Source organism: Aulonocara stuartgranti (assembly GCF_965226115.1).
Source record: "Aulonocara stuartgranti genome assembly, chromosome: 7".
Taxonomy (NCBI): Eukaryota; Metazoa; Chordata; class Actinopteri; order Cichliformes; family Cichlidae; genus Aulonocara; species Aulonocara stuartgranti.
In genome coordinates, this window is record NC_138945.1 from 14,661,727 (window position 1) to 14,681,296 (window position 19,570).

Sequence of the window (19,570 nt, forward strand, 5' to 3'; positions counted from 1 at the left end):
TTTTTAAAACCACTATCAGGTGAAATGAATAAAAACTACAGTGTCAACGGGAACAGTAAGTTTTTAGTTGCAGTCTTAGGCTTCAGTCACACAGGGATAGGGGCCTAGAGGCCAGTCACTTGGGGAAAAAAAACATATACCGAGACCAGTTGCGTGCAGTTGCTGGCAGTAGCTGTGAAAGCGATTGCTAATGCCCCAGCTGTGCAGGCCAAGAGACCATTCAGTGACCCACTGGTAACCAGAAATGGCTAGGAAAAGTGCGTATTCCACAACCGGCTGCTGAAGGTTATTGCCAGCTGCTAGCAAGAAATTGCACATAGCTATAAAAAGCACTCTGATAATGCTTTGATTGACATGGATTTGTCTGCAAACACTACAAAGACACTAATCATACTGTAAAGAGTTTTGAGGACAACCAGAATGCCTTCTAGTTGCACCCTTTGCACCTTTGGTTGAAGCTTTTAATGCTGAAGGCTGATGTTGTCCATTTCCAGTAACTGACAACAACCTCCAACAACTATTTGCCAACTAGTCAGAGAGTAGACATTTTTCCTAAGTGACCGGAGGTTGCCAGGGTTCTCACCACCTTTTACAGAGGCACCATTGAGAGTGTGTTGACAAGCAGCATCTCTCTCTGGCACAGGAACAGCAGTGCTTCAGACAAAAAGGCCCTGAGAAGAGTGGTGAGATCAGCTGAGAGGACTATTAGGGTCACACTGCCATCTATTGAGGGTCCAGCCAAACAACACTCCTTATCCAGAGCAAAAAACATCATCAGGGACACCTTCCGCCCCAACCCCAGCCTGTTCTCACTTCTGCCCTCAGGCAGACAGTATCATAGCCTGAGGTGCAGGTCGCACCTCAGGCGCTTTCCACCAGCCATCGAACTGCTGAACAGCACAAAAACAGCTTCTGTTCTCTAGATTATCAATCAGCATTTCTCTTTTGCAGTAATTTAATTGTTTTTTTATTTGTGCTTTTTAAATATGTACCACTGACTTTATATGTATTTATTTATTTAATTGTTATATTTGCCTTTTTTTTAAACTCTATTGACATTTTTATATGTCTTTATGTAAGCTTGTGCTACGTAATTTCATTCTGCATTGCGTCTTTGAGGTAGTGCTGAATGACAATAAAGTAAATCTTGAATCTTGAAGGGGTGTCAACAAATAGTCTCTCAGCTTGTGTGAAGTATCCAAGAGTCTGTGACAAGGGCTGATTTGTGAAGGCTGGAAGGCAGAAGGTTTCGAAACAGCAGTTCCTTTGTTGTGTCCCTGGTATTTATTGTTTAGATCCCAGTGCCAAAAAACAAACCATGGACAAAAAACCAGTGAATCAGTGACGTGGTCACTGGCGGCAAACACTAACTCATGCTTGTGGGGAGTGAAGGCTGGTCTGTCTGGTCATTTCTTAATTCTGCTTGTATGACAAAGGTGTCAGAGTAATGTGTGTGGGGCTATATAAGTGCAGACCAGTCAGAGTGCTCATGCTTACCTAATCAATCACCAAATATGCCATCAATGTCCGAACTGGATCATAAAGTAATGGCCGTGTATGAGAAATGTGATGTTTCTTTTTCGTCACATGGACAGCTAGATGAACTGCTTACCTGGAAAACCATGGGACTATGAGAAAAAGGCACTGCGCACATTACCTATTACACACACCAAATCTGTCCAAAAGTGGTTTGAGGAAGATTACAAAGAAGTCAAGATGATGATTTGGCCTACAAATGTTCTGATTGAGAAATTGTGGGATGTAATGGAAAATCAAGTCCAAACCATGGACGGTTTTATCTCCTGCCTTTCACACTTTGGTGCCAGATATCACAGGATATCGTCCACTGTCTTTTGTCTGAGCTATTTTGGTGAAACCAAGAGGATCTGTGCAATATTATTTCAATGATTTAATGGTTTGAATTTATAATTAGTTACTAACTATGACTGAAATCTGCCTAACAACACACATCTGTGTAGCCATGTTTGTTTTTAATTCTACCAACTTCAATGTGTCTCCTTGCAGCCTTTGCCACTCTTCCTGGCTTAATGGAGCACCTGTCAGAGAACTACAAATACTGGAAGACCTTGGATGAGATGAACTGTAAGAGTCTACGTCCTCCGCCTCCTTCGTGACCGAGTCCACATCCCCTCCTTACATATATCACTCCAAGCAGGGTAGGACAGTGAATGAAGCCCTGCGGTGGAACAGTTACTCTTTTCAGCTGGGATTTGACAGAAGTCCGTGACCTCTCAGGGGTTCCTGGATACGGCCTGAAAATTTTATAATCGGAAGAACACAGATATGCCGTTTCCATCTCAAATCACAGCCTCTTGTATGGTTCTAGCTGGAGGTGGTACCAGTAGAGAACAGGTGGTCACTGGAGGCTGTCTCCCTGTTGCCACTTTATGGCCCCTAAAGTATATCTTGATAGCACCTCCATGGTACAGTGTGGACCTGATAGGTCACCTGACAATCTGTACCATACAGTGTAATACAACAGAAACCTGCACTTTAGCTAATCATGACATCTTACATTTTGAACTCCCTTTTTGTTGACTTTGCTTTTGGAAGTTTTCTTTAAAGCAAATATTTCCTTTCTGTATCTGTATACTGCTATAAAAGAAATATGGAAAGTAAAACGTGCCAATTGCCAGAGGCACTGACTGAAAACAAGAATCTGAAGTGATCTGGGCATGCATTTTAGTACAAGCGAGTGCAAATCTCCATACTTCCTTTTTCACAGTTCCAGCTAGTAAAAGGTGCTTAGCTGGAATTAATCTTTGCATTAGCTGTGAAACAACGTAGAGACTTGTGTCTGGGACCAAATTCCCTTCAATCCCTGTCCATTTGCCCTGTTCAGACAAAATCTAAAAGAAAGGGCACTTCCAGGAGTACTTACCTATGTACCAGGGTGCAGTCCACAGATTGCCGATTGTAGGGCTATTTTCGTGACAAATGCTGGATCCTGAGATCATATAGCTGCAGAATACCTTGTAAAATGCCACCTGATAACCTACTGTCATTTCTTCTACATCACCATCTTACGTGCACTGTGAAAGCAGCTAGTGAGGATAATGAAGATCCTTGTCAAACCTGCATGTCCGAACAAATGGAGGAACAGAATTGCACTGTATCAGAGCTATTTAGTTACCAGATGTTACACTCATAGCTTTGTGACACTAACTGTAGACATTTTCACTCCCCCCAAAAATGATTGACTTGCGAGTATTTGAACAACATAGTTACTGGCTTTCTATTTGAGCCTATGCTTGGCAATTGGTCGGGGTACAGTGTGTCAGGTTTTGTAGTTGAAATGTTTTTAGTGATGAAATGAAGCCCACATTGACCTGACAAACAGATGAAGGAGCTGCTAAACCGTGTTTAGATTGTAAAAGCACGGCTGCAAAGCCAGCATCTCTCTCTCGTTTGTGTTTTTTGCTTAAGCAGTTTTACTTAGGCTTGAATCCTGCAACCAAAATTCACACTGAAGACATTTGGCCCCTTTTTCGGTGGGGTGGGTGTCATTTGAATGATATGGCTTCCATCTACAGGTGGTAGACTCTAAATTTGTCATGTTGTCCGTGAATCAAATCAAACCAACACAAAGGCCCAATTTCAATCTGGCACTTCCACTGTGTGGAAGAGTCTGTTAATTATGAAGGAGGGCAGAAATAAAGCGGAAAAAGTCTGGGATGCCCTCACCTTTCTCAGGTGAAAACAGGTACTTCCAAACAGCTCCTTTGGAGATGTGCGCCGCTATGAGATGAATGTATTAATATGTCCATGACATATTGGAAAATACGCCGTGTTGTGTTTCAGTTTGATTCAGGTATTTTTAACATGCTCCAGGTCGTTATGGTGATTTTACATACTGCTCTCTGTTATTAGAATTTGTTGCAACAAAAATAAGAACAAATAAATTCAGATGCACTTTTAAAAACATGTACAAATGTAGAAAACTTCCACAAAAGTGTTTTTCATACTGAGATAGTCTTCAAACAGTCCTTCTTATCTGTAAGTGTGTTTCCTCCATGTAGCGAGTAAGTCAGCACAGGTGCACACTTGGTGTTTTGCGGACTCTAGAGCCCACCACCACATAATGCTTGTTGGAACAGCACTTAATGTGGCCTCCACAAAGTGCAAACAAAGTGAAAGGGTGTAGGTGGCTGGACTGGAATTGGTTTAGTATTATATTTCATCCTACTATGACTGAGGATGGAATACTACTATAATAATACTAGTCACTAGACTTGGATATTTAAGATCACCTCTGTTAAGCTTTAATATCAGAAGGTGAAAACAGCACTGGAATCCACTACTGCCAGCAGCAGAATCTTTAAAAGACTTTCATAATAAATTATTTTACAAATTCAAAAAATCAAAATGGCGATATCCAGATATCTATAGGCTACTAATGTGGTGAACTTCTGTAATTACCAGTTCTTGTCCCAACTCTCCAGCTCAGCTGCTGGTCTACATGTGCAAGTATGTGCGTGGTAATCCAGGAGACGCACATCAAGCAGTATTAACCAAAGGCACAGAGAGCTCTTTAGGGTGCCTTATTCTTTGGTCATCTTTACAGAACACAAGTATTTTTGTTGAAACATTTCCTCCTCTAGACATAAAAACAAAAACAAACTAAAAATTAAAAAAAAAACACAAAAAGAAGAAAAGCCATATGTGTTTTAGATGTTTTTAAAACTAGGATATTTGGCCTGATGCATCACGGTCTGTGCTACAGTTCTGAGTTAGTCAGTGTTGACGGCCCCCGAAGCTTTTTCCATGTATTTTGTACAACTACGAGATTTTTAACGACAGAAGCTGAACCAGGTGCAGTTGGATAAAACGCACGTTCCTTGTTTGTTCACCTCCATGTTCGATGTATTCACACTGATGTTGTCATTATGCTGACGATGAAGGTCTTAATCAACGCCTTAATCTTGTTACGTCTCACTGTGTAGCTCTGCTATTGTTGCAATACACTGTAAACTACCTAATGTATCTGCTGTTCTTGTAAATACTCGGCCAATATTATTTTCGCTTTGCTTTTTACATATTTTGCTTTCATACCTTTTTATTGTGGATGTTATGTGTTGCTGTTAATTTCCAAAGTTATGTTTGTTCGGGTTTTTTTAGGGTGACTTGAAAAGCGGCTCCACCTCTGAATGTTTCATAGCTGCTATCGTTGACTATAAGAAGATATTTTTGCTAGTATACGATGAAGATTTCTATTCACACAGACAATACTTCAGATTTAAATGTCAGACAGTCTTTTCCATGAGCAGTAAAAAGCAGAATATGATGAGCTCAGTTACATTCGATTACAGCTGGTGACATAACGCTTTCATCACTTACAAAGATTTCGATTTCCCTCTCATCAATAAAACTGTTGGCCGTGACTGCAAGAACGTGCCAGTTCTATCTTTTCTATCATTTACAACCATGACAATAATTAGAAAGGGATTGATAGATAGTATAGAGTGCGGAAAAATATTTTTTGAAAAATATGAGGGTCATTGGCCATGAGAACTGTAATGTTTTCAAAGATGTTACTGCCTCAAGCATAGTAGTTACAAAAGCTTTCCGTAAGAGCCGCCATGTTTGTTGAAAAGGTTTAATGTATTTTGCTCTCTCTGGTCTTATTTTGATGTTTTCTGTCAAACACAAAGTTGTATTGTGAGAGACAATTAAAAAGTTCTTTCAATATAAAGTTGTTACGTTTTTGGCACAAAGATGTTTTACAGGAATCCTTTCAAGCTGAAATGTTTGCCTTCTTCCCAAAAGTTGGAGGACAAAATCTAAACGATACATCTTTACAAAATAAAAGGAGTCACTTACCAGCATCCTGAAATCTAACTGAATAAGTTATGTGTATTTTGTTTAAAGGTATTTACTAATGTTTTTTAAAAATTGTTGGAAAAGATTCCAAAATTAACTAAAACTGTCCACCATCTCCGATCTGTGAGACATTAATTGACATAAACTACAGCTGGGATGTATTTTTATAATATAATATAATGTTGTACAAAACATGTTGTGATCAGGATGCAGTGCATCAAGTCCTTTAGTTGACGTGTTGATTAAATAAAGCCCACATTGGGCTGACAAAGGTGTGAAGGAGCTGCAGAGTCAGCATCTCTCTCTCGTTCGTGGTTTTTGATTAAGCAGTTTTACTTCGGCTTGAATTCTGCAACCAAAATTCACGCTGAAGACATTTGGCCTCTTTTTTCCAGTGGGGGGGATTTCTATGTTTTGACTTCCATCTAGTGGTGTTCTAGAGGTGATACACACTTTTATGCTACAGTTCTGAGTCGGTGATGATGCTCCCAAGACTTTTTCCTATGTTTTGTACAACTACGAGATTTTTAAAGCCAATATTATTTTTGCTTTAGCTTTCTACATATTTTGCTTTCATACATTTTTATTGTGGATGTTATGTGCTCCTGCTGTTTTTCAAGGTGACTTGAAAAGCGGCTCCACCTCTGAATGTTTCATAGCTGCTATCACTGACTATGAGAAGATATTTTTGCTAGTATACGATAAAGATTTCTATTCACACAGACAATTTAAATATTTCAGATTTAAATGTCAGACAGTCTTTTCCATGAGCAGTAAGAAGCAGAATATGATGAGCTCAGTTACATTCGACTACAGCCAGTGACAGAACACTTTGCTTTGAATCTACTGAGCCAGAAGCAGATTGTATAACAGCTTGTTATATTTTAAGAAAATCCTTCATCAATTGCAAATTTTCCTCTCATCAATAAAACTGATGTCCATCAGTCCATCAGTGCAATAATGTGCCAGTTCTGTATTTTATATATATTACAGTCCATCTGGAAAGTAATAATAGCATCTTAATCTGTTCCACATGAAACAGCCATATTCCAACATGGATAATATTAATTTTCATACATAATTTAACACACAACACCCCTTAATGACAAATGAAAAAAATGCTTAAAAGTCTTTGACACCCACAAGTATTTCTGAGTGTGACCTTACAGGCTTGGCACACCTTTTTGGGGGAAGTTTCTGTCATTCTTTTTTCTTCTTTGCAGCACCTCTGCAGCTCCATCATGTTGGTTGGGAGCGTTGGCGCACAGATATTTTCAGATCTCTCCAGAGATGTTTGGGTTCCGGTCTGGACTCTGGTTGGGCAACTAAAAGACCTGATGCTCCAGACATGATGCTTAGCATTCAGGCCAAAGAGTGCAATCTGTGTTTCATCAGACCGGAGAATTTTGTTTCTCATCTGATAAAAAGGAAGGGCTCCCATCTGATAGCACTTCAGGTACCTTTTGGCAAACTCCAGCTGAACTATCATGTGGCTTTTACTAAGCAATCACTTCCATCTGGTCACTGTATCATACAGGCCTGGGTAGAGTGCAGCAAAAATACTTGTCCTTCCGGAAAGTTTTCCTCTCTCCATAGAGCAACGCTGGATTTCTGTCAGTGGCCATTGGGTTGTTGGTGAACTCCCTGACTATTGCTGAGACTGGCCAGGCAGCCAACTCTTGGAAGAGTTCTGGTGGTTCCAAATGTCTTCCATTCATGGTTGATGGAGGCCACTGAGCTCACTGTGACCTTTAATGCTGCAGATATGTTTCTTTTTTCCCCCAATCTCTTCATCGATACCAGTTTCTGAGGTAAAGGCCATGAATACTTATATAAATCTTATATTTTCATTTTTTAGTTTCCATAGATTCACAAGAATTTCAACTCTTTTCACTCATTATGGGGTAGTATGTGTGGAATTTTAAGTAAAAATTAATTCAATTTATTCTGGAATAAGGCTGTAACAGGAAAAACATGTGGAACCTGTTCTGCAAATACTTTCCAGACACACTGCATAATCATGGCAATAATTAAAAAGTGATAATGTATAGTGTGGAAAATATTTTTGAAAAATACAAGCATTATCGAATGATGCCACTGCTAAAGCACTGTCATTCTCATAACTCTCAAAAACACAAAGCATATTGTCAAACTATATTAAAAAACCAAACAAACACACAAAAACAGCAATAGTGCAAATGATTACACGTATAAGCTGCTGAACCTTCCTCTCATTGCACTGCTAGATGATCACAACAGTGCTTCTTGGCACATGGAAGCAGACCTACACAACATGAAGAGGCACAAATGTATATCTACAGTAAAGCCTGAGCAGGAATTGAATTGGGCTGTACTAATGTAAAACCATAACAGACTGTGTTTGGTACAAAATGACTTATGTCAGCATCACAGTGCTCAAACACTCCAGTGTGGAAACAAAAGTACTGTTACATTTGGAAGATGAGGTATTTACAGACAGTTTATAGAATTTAAGGTAATACACATCTTCAGTCCAAAGGCAAAGTGAATAAATGTAAACACCAACCATTACACTAACATTTAAATCATTTGTGAACACCATTAAGCATCAACCTCCCAACTTTTTTTTAAAGCGAGTGACATAAATGTCAAAGTCCTCCCCTCTCCTCCAATTTCTGGAAAAGGGCCAGGCTGCGGAGACGAGACTGTCTTTCTCCGTTCTTCCACAGAATGAGCAGGTGGTCCGCCGAGCATGTAACCAAACCTTTCTCCGTGAAACTTACGAACATCTGAAATAAGTCCAAAAGACATTACTGCAGCCCTGGCATTACATAATTATAAGAAAGAACTTTAGTTTAAGCCTTATGTACCTGGACTGCTCCTGAGTGTCCAATCAGATCTCCAGTCAACTCTAGCATCCTAATGTTGGGAATGTCTATAACCTTCTTTGAAGGAGGCCCAGATTGTTTGTTTGAACGGCCAAAACTCCACATCCCAAAGAACCCTGTCGCGTGGACAGAAAATTACTGTTACAGGATACCCAAGGAAACTGTACTTGTTGCTGATGATATTGCTGTTAAAAATTTATTTTCTGTGTTTACGGGTAGAGATGACAGATGACAGGATAGGCTAAAAACAGCATTACCATGACTGTCAGAATAGTAACTAATAGGTCTGCTCTAAACGTCATAATAATGATGTGACAGGAACACTGACTTGTGCTAACCTGCTACACACCACTTTTATTTCATATACACAATACCACGTCTGGCCAACATTACAGCACTCCCACCTCCACACACACATTCCTCAGTCTTTATTCATAAGTAAGTAATAGATCATGGGGAATCTAGTTTTAGCAGTGTGTGTGTGTGTGTGTGTGTGTGTGTGTGTGTGTGTGTGTGTGTGTGTGTGTGTGTGTGTGTGTGTCTCACCTGAAGAAGCTGGTTCAGCCGGCAAAGGCAAGTCTTGGATCTCCCACATCCTCACACTGCCATCTTCAGAGCAGGACATCAGCTCACTAAAACAGAGGCAGTGTCACACACATACACACACAGATTGTCTGCATAGCAACAGCTATTTGAATAATAGTCGCAGGCTGATTTACTGCTAGATAATTATATTGAAAACAAAACTATTAATTATTAAATTTGATTAAAAATGCACTGGTTCATGGCTGTCCAAAAAAATCTTTTATCAGTGAAAGATATGACTCCCTACATATTTATCATGTGGCCGTCTTGTCTTGTAGGCATAAATCTACTAATGTTTAGATAATAAACAGAAGCTTGATTCACAGTAGAGAAGGCACAGAAGCCAACAAAGCCTTAAGATTCAGTCTATGAGGGTTCAACATTACATAAACCAGGAATAATGAGGCTTCCCTTAGTGTTATGGATGAAAACAGCAGGAAGGCAGTATTGGCGCTACAGCTGAACTACATGAGGGTTGACTCAGTGAAAGAGAGAAAATATTTCAGCCTGGAGTTGATTTGAGCACCTGTAACTCCATTAAAGTGTCCTTTATCAAAACACCTGTTCAACAACTTCAGAGGAAAAGCAATTATTTCAGCTCCACCACAAGTTTGTTTCACACAGCAAGACAATATGTTAAGAACAAGATAAAACATCAGCTGACTGTATGACTGCTTGTTTAGTTTTCCATAATCTTTATATTTGGAAGATATCTTTTTAAACTGTCTACAAGCCCAGTCTTTCATACCTGCAGCTTTCAGAGATTTACTCCACCGCATTTATTTCAAAGTTGTAGTTACTACTTATTTTGCACATTTAGATCCTTTATACAATAAGACTTATTGAATTGGTTGGTGCCCTGTATAAAACCATGGACAAAAAACAAGAAGTAAAATCAGCAAACTTTGGTAAGATAAAAGTAACTTTTGACTGGTACTGTACATGCTCTTAAGAATTAAGTAAAATATGTCCTGACCTATGAACCTGACTGAGACTGTTTTTAATTTTGCGGCTAACTCAGACTTTAATAACATTACAGTGCTGACCTGCTTCTCTGAATTAATTTGGCTAACAGTCACTGCTCATGAACATGTTACTCTAACATGAACATGTTACTATAGAGTCAGTCTCACTCCCTCTTGAAAGTTGAGTAAATTGTACTAAGCTTTCACTGATCCTTTGTGTCTAACGTTTCCCCACAAGTAATCTAATCACGTTGCCGTCATAGCAATCACCAGACTCTCATCCTTCAGTTGGACAAACTCCAACTCAACCATCTTGATCTGCAGTTGTTCGGTTATGAAGATGAGCTGTGAGTTGGAGGGTCACCCCAACCACAACCAACAGCAGGTATAACTTAGACACTATGATTCTTACAACTGTAGTGTCTATGGTCAGCATGTAGGAAGTACCACATAAAGATTTTTCATTTTTTACATTTGACCTCATTTCATATCTGCCTTTCTTTCAAGTTGAAAGAAACTCCATCATGCTACCCTTATCTGATTTTTACTACACTACAAACCGCTCAAGTACTTTTCAAAAGAACAAAGAAAAACCAAATGAATACATACAAAATACAAAAGTATTCCTTTAAAAGTTAATACTAACCAGAGAGTGAGCTCTGAGGGTTTCTTTTTTATGAATGTATTCAAGTAAGCATAGATCACCGTGGAGTGCATGTGCAAACTGCCCAAGCTACAGCTATTGATTTTTAGGTGGGTTGTTTAGTTTTCCTTTCAGAAAGTATTTTGCCCGTGTGTGTTCTAGAGGGTAAAAAAAAGAAGTCTTAGAAAAGGTGTAAGATCTTACCAGTCAGACAGCAGCATGGTGTGTAACACATTAGAGTCGTGGGCAACCTTTCTGTAGGCCACCACGCTTCTGGTCTGAACACTGTAGACGTAGAGACCGCTGCCCACAGCAGCAAGGATGAGCTACAAAACACACAAACAGAAAGTTCTCATTTTAAATGACAATAAAACAACAGAGTATTCCCAGTATACAAGCCCATCCTGCCCTTTCCTGTCCTCACATTTCCATTGGTGGTCAGGTGCTGAATGGACATCTCGCTGGGTTTAGGAGCCCCCATTCGTATTTCAGTCTGATTGTAGTCTTGAGACTCCTCCCAGAGAATGTGTTCATAGGCCAGGAGGTTCCACTCAGTCGCATTCCATAAGACCAACTCACCCATATGGGACCCGCTGGCGAAGAGCCCGTCTGAAGAACACAAGAGGAAAAGGCATGAGTCCAGGGCTACAAACACAGTGAGAATAAAGTGTTGACATAGCTTCTAAATGTATCAAACCTGGTGACCAGGTGATGGCGGCTGTGGCTGCAAACAGTCCTAGAGACTCTACAGGAAAAGAGCTTACCGATTTAAATACTCTGTAAAAATGAGTTCACGGTCTCAGCTCCTCATTTTGGGCCATCTCGGATAAAAAGTGAAGTCTATTTTGTAAATCTTGGACTATGTTTCACCAAGGAGGATTATCTGTGGCCACTAATTAGCTAACGGCTGGTGATTGGAAAGTCGACAGCCAGTGAGAAAGCAGTTTAACAGTGAGACACGCACATCTTTGTCAGACCCGTTTTAGTTTTTTTAGTTTTTAAATCAAGATAACAAAGGGTGAAAACGCTAATCTCAAGCCTTTGAAACAGATCTTCAGTAGCTACATCCACCTTTTACACGGTCTGTGGGTTCAAAATGCAGTCTCTTTGCAGCTTAAAAATCAAACAGACACACCGAGTTTCAGACTGACCATTGACGTTGATAAGAGCTCGGATCTGATCCTGGTGGTCGGAGAGGCAGCGGATCTCAGCCACTGACAGAGAGGAATCAGCAGAAACTGTCAAGCTGTAGATCACTGCAAAGACAAAGGAATATTTTGTTTCAAATAACGCACTTTTAATCTACTGATCTGTTCATCCGCACCATATTTTGTGCTCTTACTTATTTTTTTATCCATGGCAGCTGCTATGTAGTTCTTCGGCAGTTCAATCAAAGCAGTGATTCCTTCGACACGTCAAAACACAAAAACATTGATCAGCGGCCAGCACGGTTGGTGTAACAGTAAAAATGTGGTTGTGCGACGGACATTTTTTTCTCACCAGTATCACTGTGGTTGGGTCGCTGACACTGCAGCTGAAAGTCTCTATTCCACACGCATAGTTCTTCCCCACCAGAGAGCCACACACACAGTCGCTCGAGCACCAGCAAACACTGAGACAGACACACAGCTGGATCAGGATGTGAAATATCATTTTAGATTTTTTTTTTTAATTGTTTTAGATTTTTAATTTCTATATACACCAAAATAATTTGGTGGAAAATTCATCCTTAAGAAAGGCACTAAGGAAAAAAATGCCAACATCAAGAGATGATGAGCAGATCCTGACGTTTCTAATGAAGAAAAGGAAGAAACTGAGATTCTGGATTCATCCAATTCTCACAAGAAGGCAGCGACAGAGACAATTGGATGGTTTGATCCAGCAACTGAAGCTGTATCATGAGTACATTTGTACAACACTGTTGAAGATGTCAGTGGGGCAGTTTGGTATTATTTTACTATTTGTATATCCAGGATTGGAGCGCATTTTAAAACTGTGTATACACAGTTTTCCATTTTCACTTCCAAAAATAAATAGCTGATAATACAGATGCAAGATGTGTGTGTGTGTGTGTGTGTGTTTTTAGGGATTTCAAAGGTGTTTTTTGCTACCTTTACAGAAGAATGAAGATCTGAAATGGTCTGGACCCTGTTGCCTGTATCAGGGTCCCACAGCTGACATGCAGGATTAAGGAGAATCAAGCCTGAATCACAAAGTCATGAATTACTCATGAAACACTTGCTGTACATTTGTGTGCATTGTTTCAGGATACACTGAGGCTTCGGTCTGAAGAGGCAGTGATAAGCGAGGTGTTCAGTGTGACTTCATTTTTGCAGGTGATGGTGGTTATGGCTGTTATCTGCTGAGAATGGCCTCTCAGCTCCTGCAGCCTCTCCCCAGTCTAGCAATCGGACAAGCAAAAATAAAAGCAATTAGCAATTAGTCCCACTGTGCTGTGTGCAATTTCGCAAGACGCAGAAAGAAAGAAAAAAAACTGGCAGCATATTACCTCAACATTCCACACCAAAACAAGGCCATCATCCCCTGCTGAGGCACATCTGGGTAACATGAGAAGAAAGGTAAGAGTTATTTCTTGAATTTAGACTCCTGTGTCACACTGGCCCCTCAGCTGAGAATTGTAGGACTGGCAGGACTCTGCTTTAGCAGGTCGACTAGTCAATTGCAGATACAACCTATTCATACAAGGAATCATTTCCTGCAGCTTCATCTCCACCGAGAAATGTTTAAAAAAAAATACATCTGTCCTGGGGCTTATCGCGTTACTTGCTTTCTGACCCTGAACCATCCAAACTGCCTGTTCCCAAAACCAACAGACAGGATGAGCGGATAAAACAGAGACAAAATGAGAAGAGAGGAAGTGTTGAGGATACATTTTCAGACTTCAAAAGCAATCTGGAGAGAATTTTCTGGCCTTTGCCCCCAACTGTGGACCTGTGAGCAGAGAGGACGAGACCCAAAGGAGGAGGTGATTACTGGAGGAGACCAGGCGTAAAGCAACCCCCCCTCCACCCTGACATACACACACACTTAGGTCGGGTATAAATCCCAATCTTACACTTATGCAGGTCCACTCTGCCATCCCAGTGTGTAGCATGCTTCCACAATACAGCGCAAACGAGGAGAGCAGGTGCAAACCTTTATGTGTGTGTGTGTGTGTGTGTGTGTGTGTGTGTGTGTGTGTACGGACAGTATTAAAAGGCTTTGGTTATACTGTACCATGCACACACCATCACATAGTGGTGATGATTGGGCTCCTGTCATGCTCTGTAAGTTTGTTGTAGGTGAGGATCTCCTGTCAATCATAGTGGGATGGAGGCCAGCCAAGGGTAGAGAGGAGAGAGGTTATAGAGGGAAAGAGAGATAAGAGAGGGCAGGAGAGGCGAGAGGGAGGGTTGGGGAAGGGGAGAGGGGGCCGTTTGCGGTCGGCTTACCTGAAGTCATCAATCTGCACCAGAAATCGAACAATGTCAAAATGTCCTTTCAGCACCTGCAGCTCAGTGAAGCAGTTTTTGGGCTGTTCCTCTCCAATGCACAGCACAGGGCTTTTCTGCAGACACAAGAGGGAAAGCAGTGAGACAAACAGGCCGCGGTGCTGTACACCCAGCCCTGAGGCTGAGAGTAGATAGGGAAGACAAGAGTACGGGAAGAAAGAAGTGGAAAGCAAACTTGTACTTCTAAGCAAATATATTTTTAAGGGATACAAATTGGCATTTATATTTTTATTCACTTTTGTTTTTGTTACTTTACCCATCTTACAAAAAAAGAATAGCCATCGCTGCATTCTGATTTTATATCAAAAACATGACAAATATACCAGCTGTTCAATTGTTACTTTTTCTGTAGAGTGAGTTGTTTTGCTTCTCATACTTAAATCCCAACTGGCAATATGTTGGAGTTTTTTGTCATATGTACAATAAGATGGGTGGAGGGTTTCATTACTTCCCTGATATTGTTACTACTCATGAACGTGCTTAACATTTAGTGCCTGTTACAGGTTTCTTATGGAAGCACTTTGCATTGTTATCCTGAAATACCTTTTTGACACAGCTGATAAGGCCTATATTTTATAGGCTAAACTGTTTTGGAATAGCTAGCGATATACATATTATATAGGTAATTCATGTTCTACTTCATAATGTAAGTGGGCTTCTCAGCAACCATCATACATTTCAGTCTATGTCCTGTCCACAAAGTATAAGCATGGTCTGACACCACCATGTTAAAATACTACATCTCTGATATTGGCCTTACTTTGAGAATAAAGCCAGCATAAAATATTTTGAGCATTGAGTTTAGTAACAAGGAAATTATCTGTCTTTTATCAAACTGAAAATAACAAAAAAACACTTTATCACTTTATTATTATTATTATTATTATTAACTGCTTTTTTAACGGATTGTTAAAGTAAATACAGAATAAATCATTGACATGGCAGCAGTTCAGTGCATTCATTAGCAGGTGGACTTGGTAAAAACAACCTGCTGAAGTTCGAACTCAGCATGCGAAGGATGAAGAAAAGTGATTTAAGTGAGTGAACGTGGAGTGCCGGACATGCTGGTCTGACTATTTCAGAAACTGCTGATCTACTGGGATTTTCCTGCACAGCCATCTTTAGGGTTTACAGAGAAATGTCCAATGAGAAAATTTCTAGTGAACAGCAGTGAAAAAGTCAGAGATCAAAGGAGAACAGCCAGACTGCTTTGACCTAAAATGGGGATAAAAGCAAATCCAACAACCATTTATTACAGCCAAGGCGTGTAGAAGAGCACCTCTGAAGACACAACACACCAAACCTTGAAGCAGATATGAAATGTTGCCCAGTCTGATAAGTCTCCATTTCTGCTTTAAAATTTGGATCGTAAAGTCAGAATTTGGGAGTTAAAAAACAAAACAAAACTTGAAAGCATGGAATAGTTCTGTCTGGTGGTGATAAAATGGTCTGGGGATAGTCAAAAGAGCCTGGATGACCTGGATGACTGTGAACCTTCACAGAGATGCGGTGTCGGGGATAGTTTTTTGGCACACTTTGGGTTCCTCAGTATCAAGTGATCAACATTTAAACATCAAATCCTATCAGAGTATTGTTGCTGACCATGTCCATCTTTTCATGGCCCCAGTGAACACATCTTCCGATGATTGCTTCCATCAGAACACAACATGTTACAAAGCTCAGATCACATTAAGATGGTCTCTTTTACATGACAATGAGCTCCTGTGCTCATATGGTCTCCAGTCACCAAATCCCAGTCTACCATGGGATTGGGATGTGAAGGAATGGAAGATGGCAGCAACTGTGTGTGACCACTACAAAGGTAAAAGGGTGTCCAACCCAGTACTAGCAATGTGTAACTAGCAAAGTGACCGGTGAGTGTTTACGCCTGTATTTAGTGGATATTTATATCACATACTGAGACAGGCTTCCTGAACATGGAGGTACAATCTGCTTTGGAATACATGAGTCTTTGGAGGAGTTTGGAGGAGAGGAGCGTTTATGGGACAAATTACAGCATATTTCCATAAGTTACACAGGTAGACTCATAAAATCATCACATACATTTCCAAACAAGGTATGCTGCAAACACGAGCTCCCAGGCTCAGCTTACCTCCGCTGAGCTCTGAGCTTCCCGACCACCGAGAATCCACCGGAGCATGACGTCAGCCGGTCAAACACAGTAAAGCCAGTTTTTACAAACGCTTCTCTGAACACGAACCCAAAACTCAAAGCACAACAAAGCAGCTAGCTAACGTTACAAGCTTCTCTATCTGAAAAGTCTCCAGCGTCACACAGAAACAGCCTCTCGCCGTTTTCACTGTGAGGAAGCTTCGGCGGGTAACGCTTCGGTTTGTTGGACAGATAATTTAATTTCGCCAGAACTGAGAGAGTCACGTTAATACTGCAGTTTTCAGCTACATGTTTCAAAAGGTTTTCAGTCACGACCACAACAAACCATTCATGTGACTCGCACTACGGAAGCTTTGCATGGACACGATTCACTGAAGTCGAATGATAATTGGGAAGTAAATATATTTAGACCGCTGCGCATTTTAATGATTTCATGGACTTTTGCGACACTTGGAAAACTGAACCCAGCATCCACTCAGGCAGTGTTTGTATTCGTTTGTGTGTTTTGCTTAAAATAATCTGCCCATGCCTATTTAAAACTAATAAATCTGCACTCCGAAATTGCTTTACTTTTCAGCATAATGTTACATTAAACCTTGAAATGTATTAATAATAATAATAAAAATACTGAATTAACAATTGGGCGATATAAATAAATAACGACATAAATGCAATTAATGATAAAATAATAAGCTACACACGTTGAAAGCATAGATCTTGATAGAAATAGCAGTGGACCTGTAGAAACCAAAAACAACTTAATCCGGAGGGGTTGTTTTGTTGTTGTTTTTGTTTTGTTTTTTACTTTGAGATTCTCATTTATGAATTTCCGTCTCGAACAGGGACTGACAGAAATCTGGTCTTGAGCAAGGTCAGTCTTTGGAACAACCTCAATGAATCCTGTTACAAAGGTAACACATGTTGAATTTCAGTCAAAAGTGAAATCACTTTTTTATGTTGGTCACACCAAACCTGGGTCTCAGTGCACTTTTAAGCTCAGTAGCGATATAAGCAGATTTAGTTAAATATAACCAATAAAACCCAGGTTGCCTTTTTGGTACATAGGCGAGTCAGATGCAAGGCCTGCAAATCCACAGCAAAAATTACTTGCTGTTGAGAAAATGAGGGAAACAGTCTAATCTGGGAAAGCTGGATGTATTTTTTTAAAATATTTTAAACAGTTATTACTCAAAAATGAAGCTTTTTATGCTCCACTTTAAGAAATATTCTGCAGATATACATGAAAACAGCCTAGTACTATCAAATTATTTACATTCATCAGTCTGCACAATGAAGCTCAAACATTCAAGATTGCTAAAACACATTTTGGAATCAGGTCAGATCTTTAAATGAGCGTCATTCCTCTTCGTACAACTAGATGGCAGTGTGTAACAATAACACAAGATCAGAAGAAGTCTCAAAACTCTACTAGTGAGGAAAATCCTTTTTTTATCAGTTGTTTCCTTTTGTATAAAAAAATTATGATGTAATTCTTTTTTTTTTATATACAGATGGGTCAGTTCAGCATTTTCTGCCCACAGTTTCCTCTCTTCCTCTTGTTTATTTTTTTTTCCTTCATCGACTTCTGCAATAATGCTGACCTTCTCTTCAACCAAACCTTCTTCCTCAGCTTTACAATCTCTTTCTTTGAGTGTATTCCCTGTTAACACACACATACACACACACACACACACACACACACACACACACACACCCCTAGCTGAGTCTGCTCCTGCTCCCCCAATTGAGACGACACGCAGTGTAGGGCCTGTGACCTTCATGGTGGCTCAGATCTGTGGCTGGCACTGATTTCTGATTTAGTGTCGATCCGCTGCGCTTGTCAGGGGCTGCGAGGTGCTTTCCATGCGGTAATAGAAAAGCTCAAGGGCAGCTAGAGAAAGGAGGAGGGTTAGGGCAAGGGATCGGTTGAGGTGGAGTGAATGGGTTTTAGATGTGAGAATGTTTGTTTTACTACAGTATCTGTTAGATATCTGAATGGATGGGTCAAAAATTTAGATTGCAGAGCACTGTTTTGAATCAATATATAATTATTAGAAAAGTTGTGACTCGTGATCCTGTTACTGAGAGTCTACTGTTACTGAATAAATTGTGCTAGATGAAAAGTCAGAGAATGAGAAAAATCAGAAGAACATGTGGCCATGATGGTAGCACTTGTTAGTGTTTCAGGATTGAATGAATTGGATCAAGTGGCAGATATTATTATGTAAACAATGTAGACAATCCAAGATTTTTGAAAAATACAGGAAATAAGGTTGATAGAGAAAACAGAAGTTAAAGAACAGATTCAGGTGCGCAGTGGGAAGAAATGTGGAAAAGAGGGTTTGTTGAGTGCAGTAGCCGAGGAGGACGAGGTGTCAAATATGACCAATGGTAGAAATCATCTAAGATGTGAAAGCCCTGATGTGATTGTCACTGAAGCACTAAAGACCAACAGATTCAGGGTGAGAAAGAAAAGAAGTCTGTGTGCTCCCTCTTTCTCCACCATAGTGCCTGATTTCACCCCCTATCTCCAGCCTGTAAGGAAAACAAATGGTTATGATGATGGAAAAGAAATTAAGTAGTAATTTAACAAAGGGCCAACAACAGTATTCAATAACACACTCCCTCCCTTGCTGTTCAGAGGGGTCTTGTAGAGAGATAGGCTCATTCCTGACCAACACACTTCACTGTCCCTCTTCATCAGGCGTTCACTGTGTTCTGCTTTATCTACTGAGGGCCTGCTCCACTTAGACCTGAACACACAGGGCAGCACCTTTATAAGTTCGCAGCTAATGATAATAATAATAATATTCTTTTATTTGTAGGGCAAAACATAATTACAGAGTTCTTTGCAGAGCCAAATAGAAAATCACACGTAAAATTGAAAAAATAAATAAATCAATCAATAAATAAAATGTAACATAAACCTATTTTGTAAATTTCTTTATAAAGCTACTTTAATATATTCTGCTTCTCTGAATTGTTTGGGGACACTCAGCTTTATGTACATTCATTGCATAAAAA

The 19,570-nt window shown here is 40.0% G+C and overlaps 2 protein-coding genes across 4 annotated transcripts in view; one reads left to right on the forward strand and one right to left on the reverse strand.

The window, feature by feature from the left end:
• Positions 1 to 5,735, forward strand: part of pde8b (phosphodiesterase 8B) — a 51,143-nt gene extending 45,408 nt beyond the window's left edge. The window contains exon 22 of one of the 3 annotated variants that reach the window (XM_082542022.1): positions 2,026 to 5,727. In XM_082542022.1, coding sequence (XP_082398148.1) covers positions 2,026 to 2,135 — 110 coding nt within the window. In that variant the 3' untranslated portion in view covers positions 2,136 to 5,727. Of the gene's footprint in view, positions 1 to 2,025 lie in introns of all 3 variants that reach the window. The other 2 variants (XM_082542021.1, XM_082542023.1) reach the window with 2 other exon arrangements.
• A 2,246-nt stretch (positions 5,736 to 7,981) lies between these two features.
• Positions 7,982 to 16,960, reverse strand: wdr41 (WD repeat domain 41). The gene is made up of 13 exons (XM_082542032.1): positions 16,527 to 16,960; positions 14,354 to 14,469; positions 13,411 to 13,459; positions 13,174 to 13,302; positions 13,013 to 13,075; positions 12,402 to 12,513; positions 12,244 to 12,306; positions 12,053 to 12,157; positions 11,326 to 11,510; positions 11,106 to 11,227; positions 9,255 to 9,340; positions 8,691 to 8,824; positions 7,982 to 8,609 (listed from the first exon to the last, which is right to left on the reverse strand). The coding sequence occupies exons 1-13, from the start codon at positions 16,572 to 16,574 to the stop codon at positions 8,469 to 8,471; spliced, it is 1,353 nt and encodes a 450-aa protein (XP_082398158.1). The 5' UTR covers positions 16,575 to 16,960; the 3' UTR covers positions 7,982 to 8,468.
• Between the last annotated feature and the right edge of the window lie 2,610 nt (positions 16,961 to 19,570).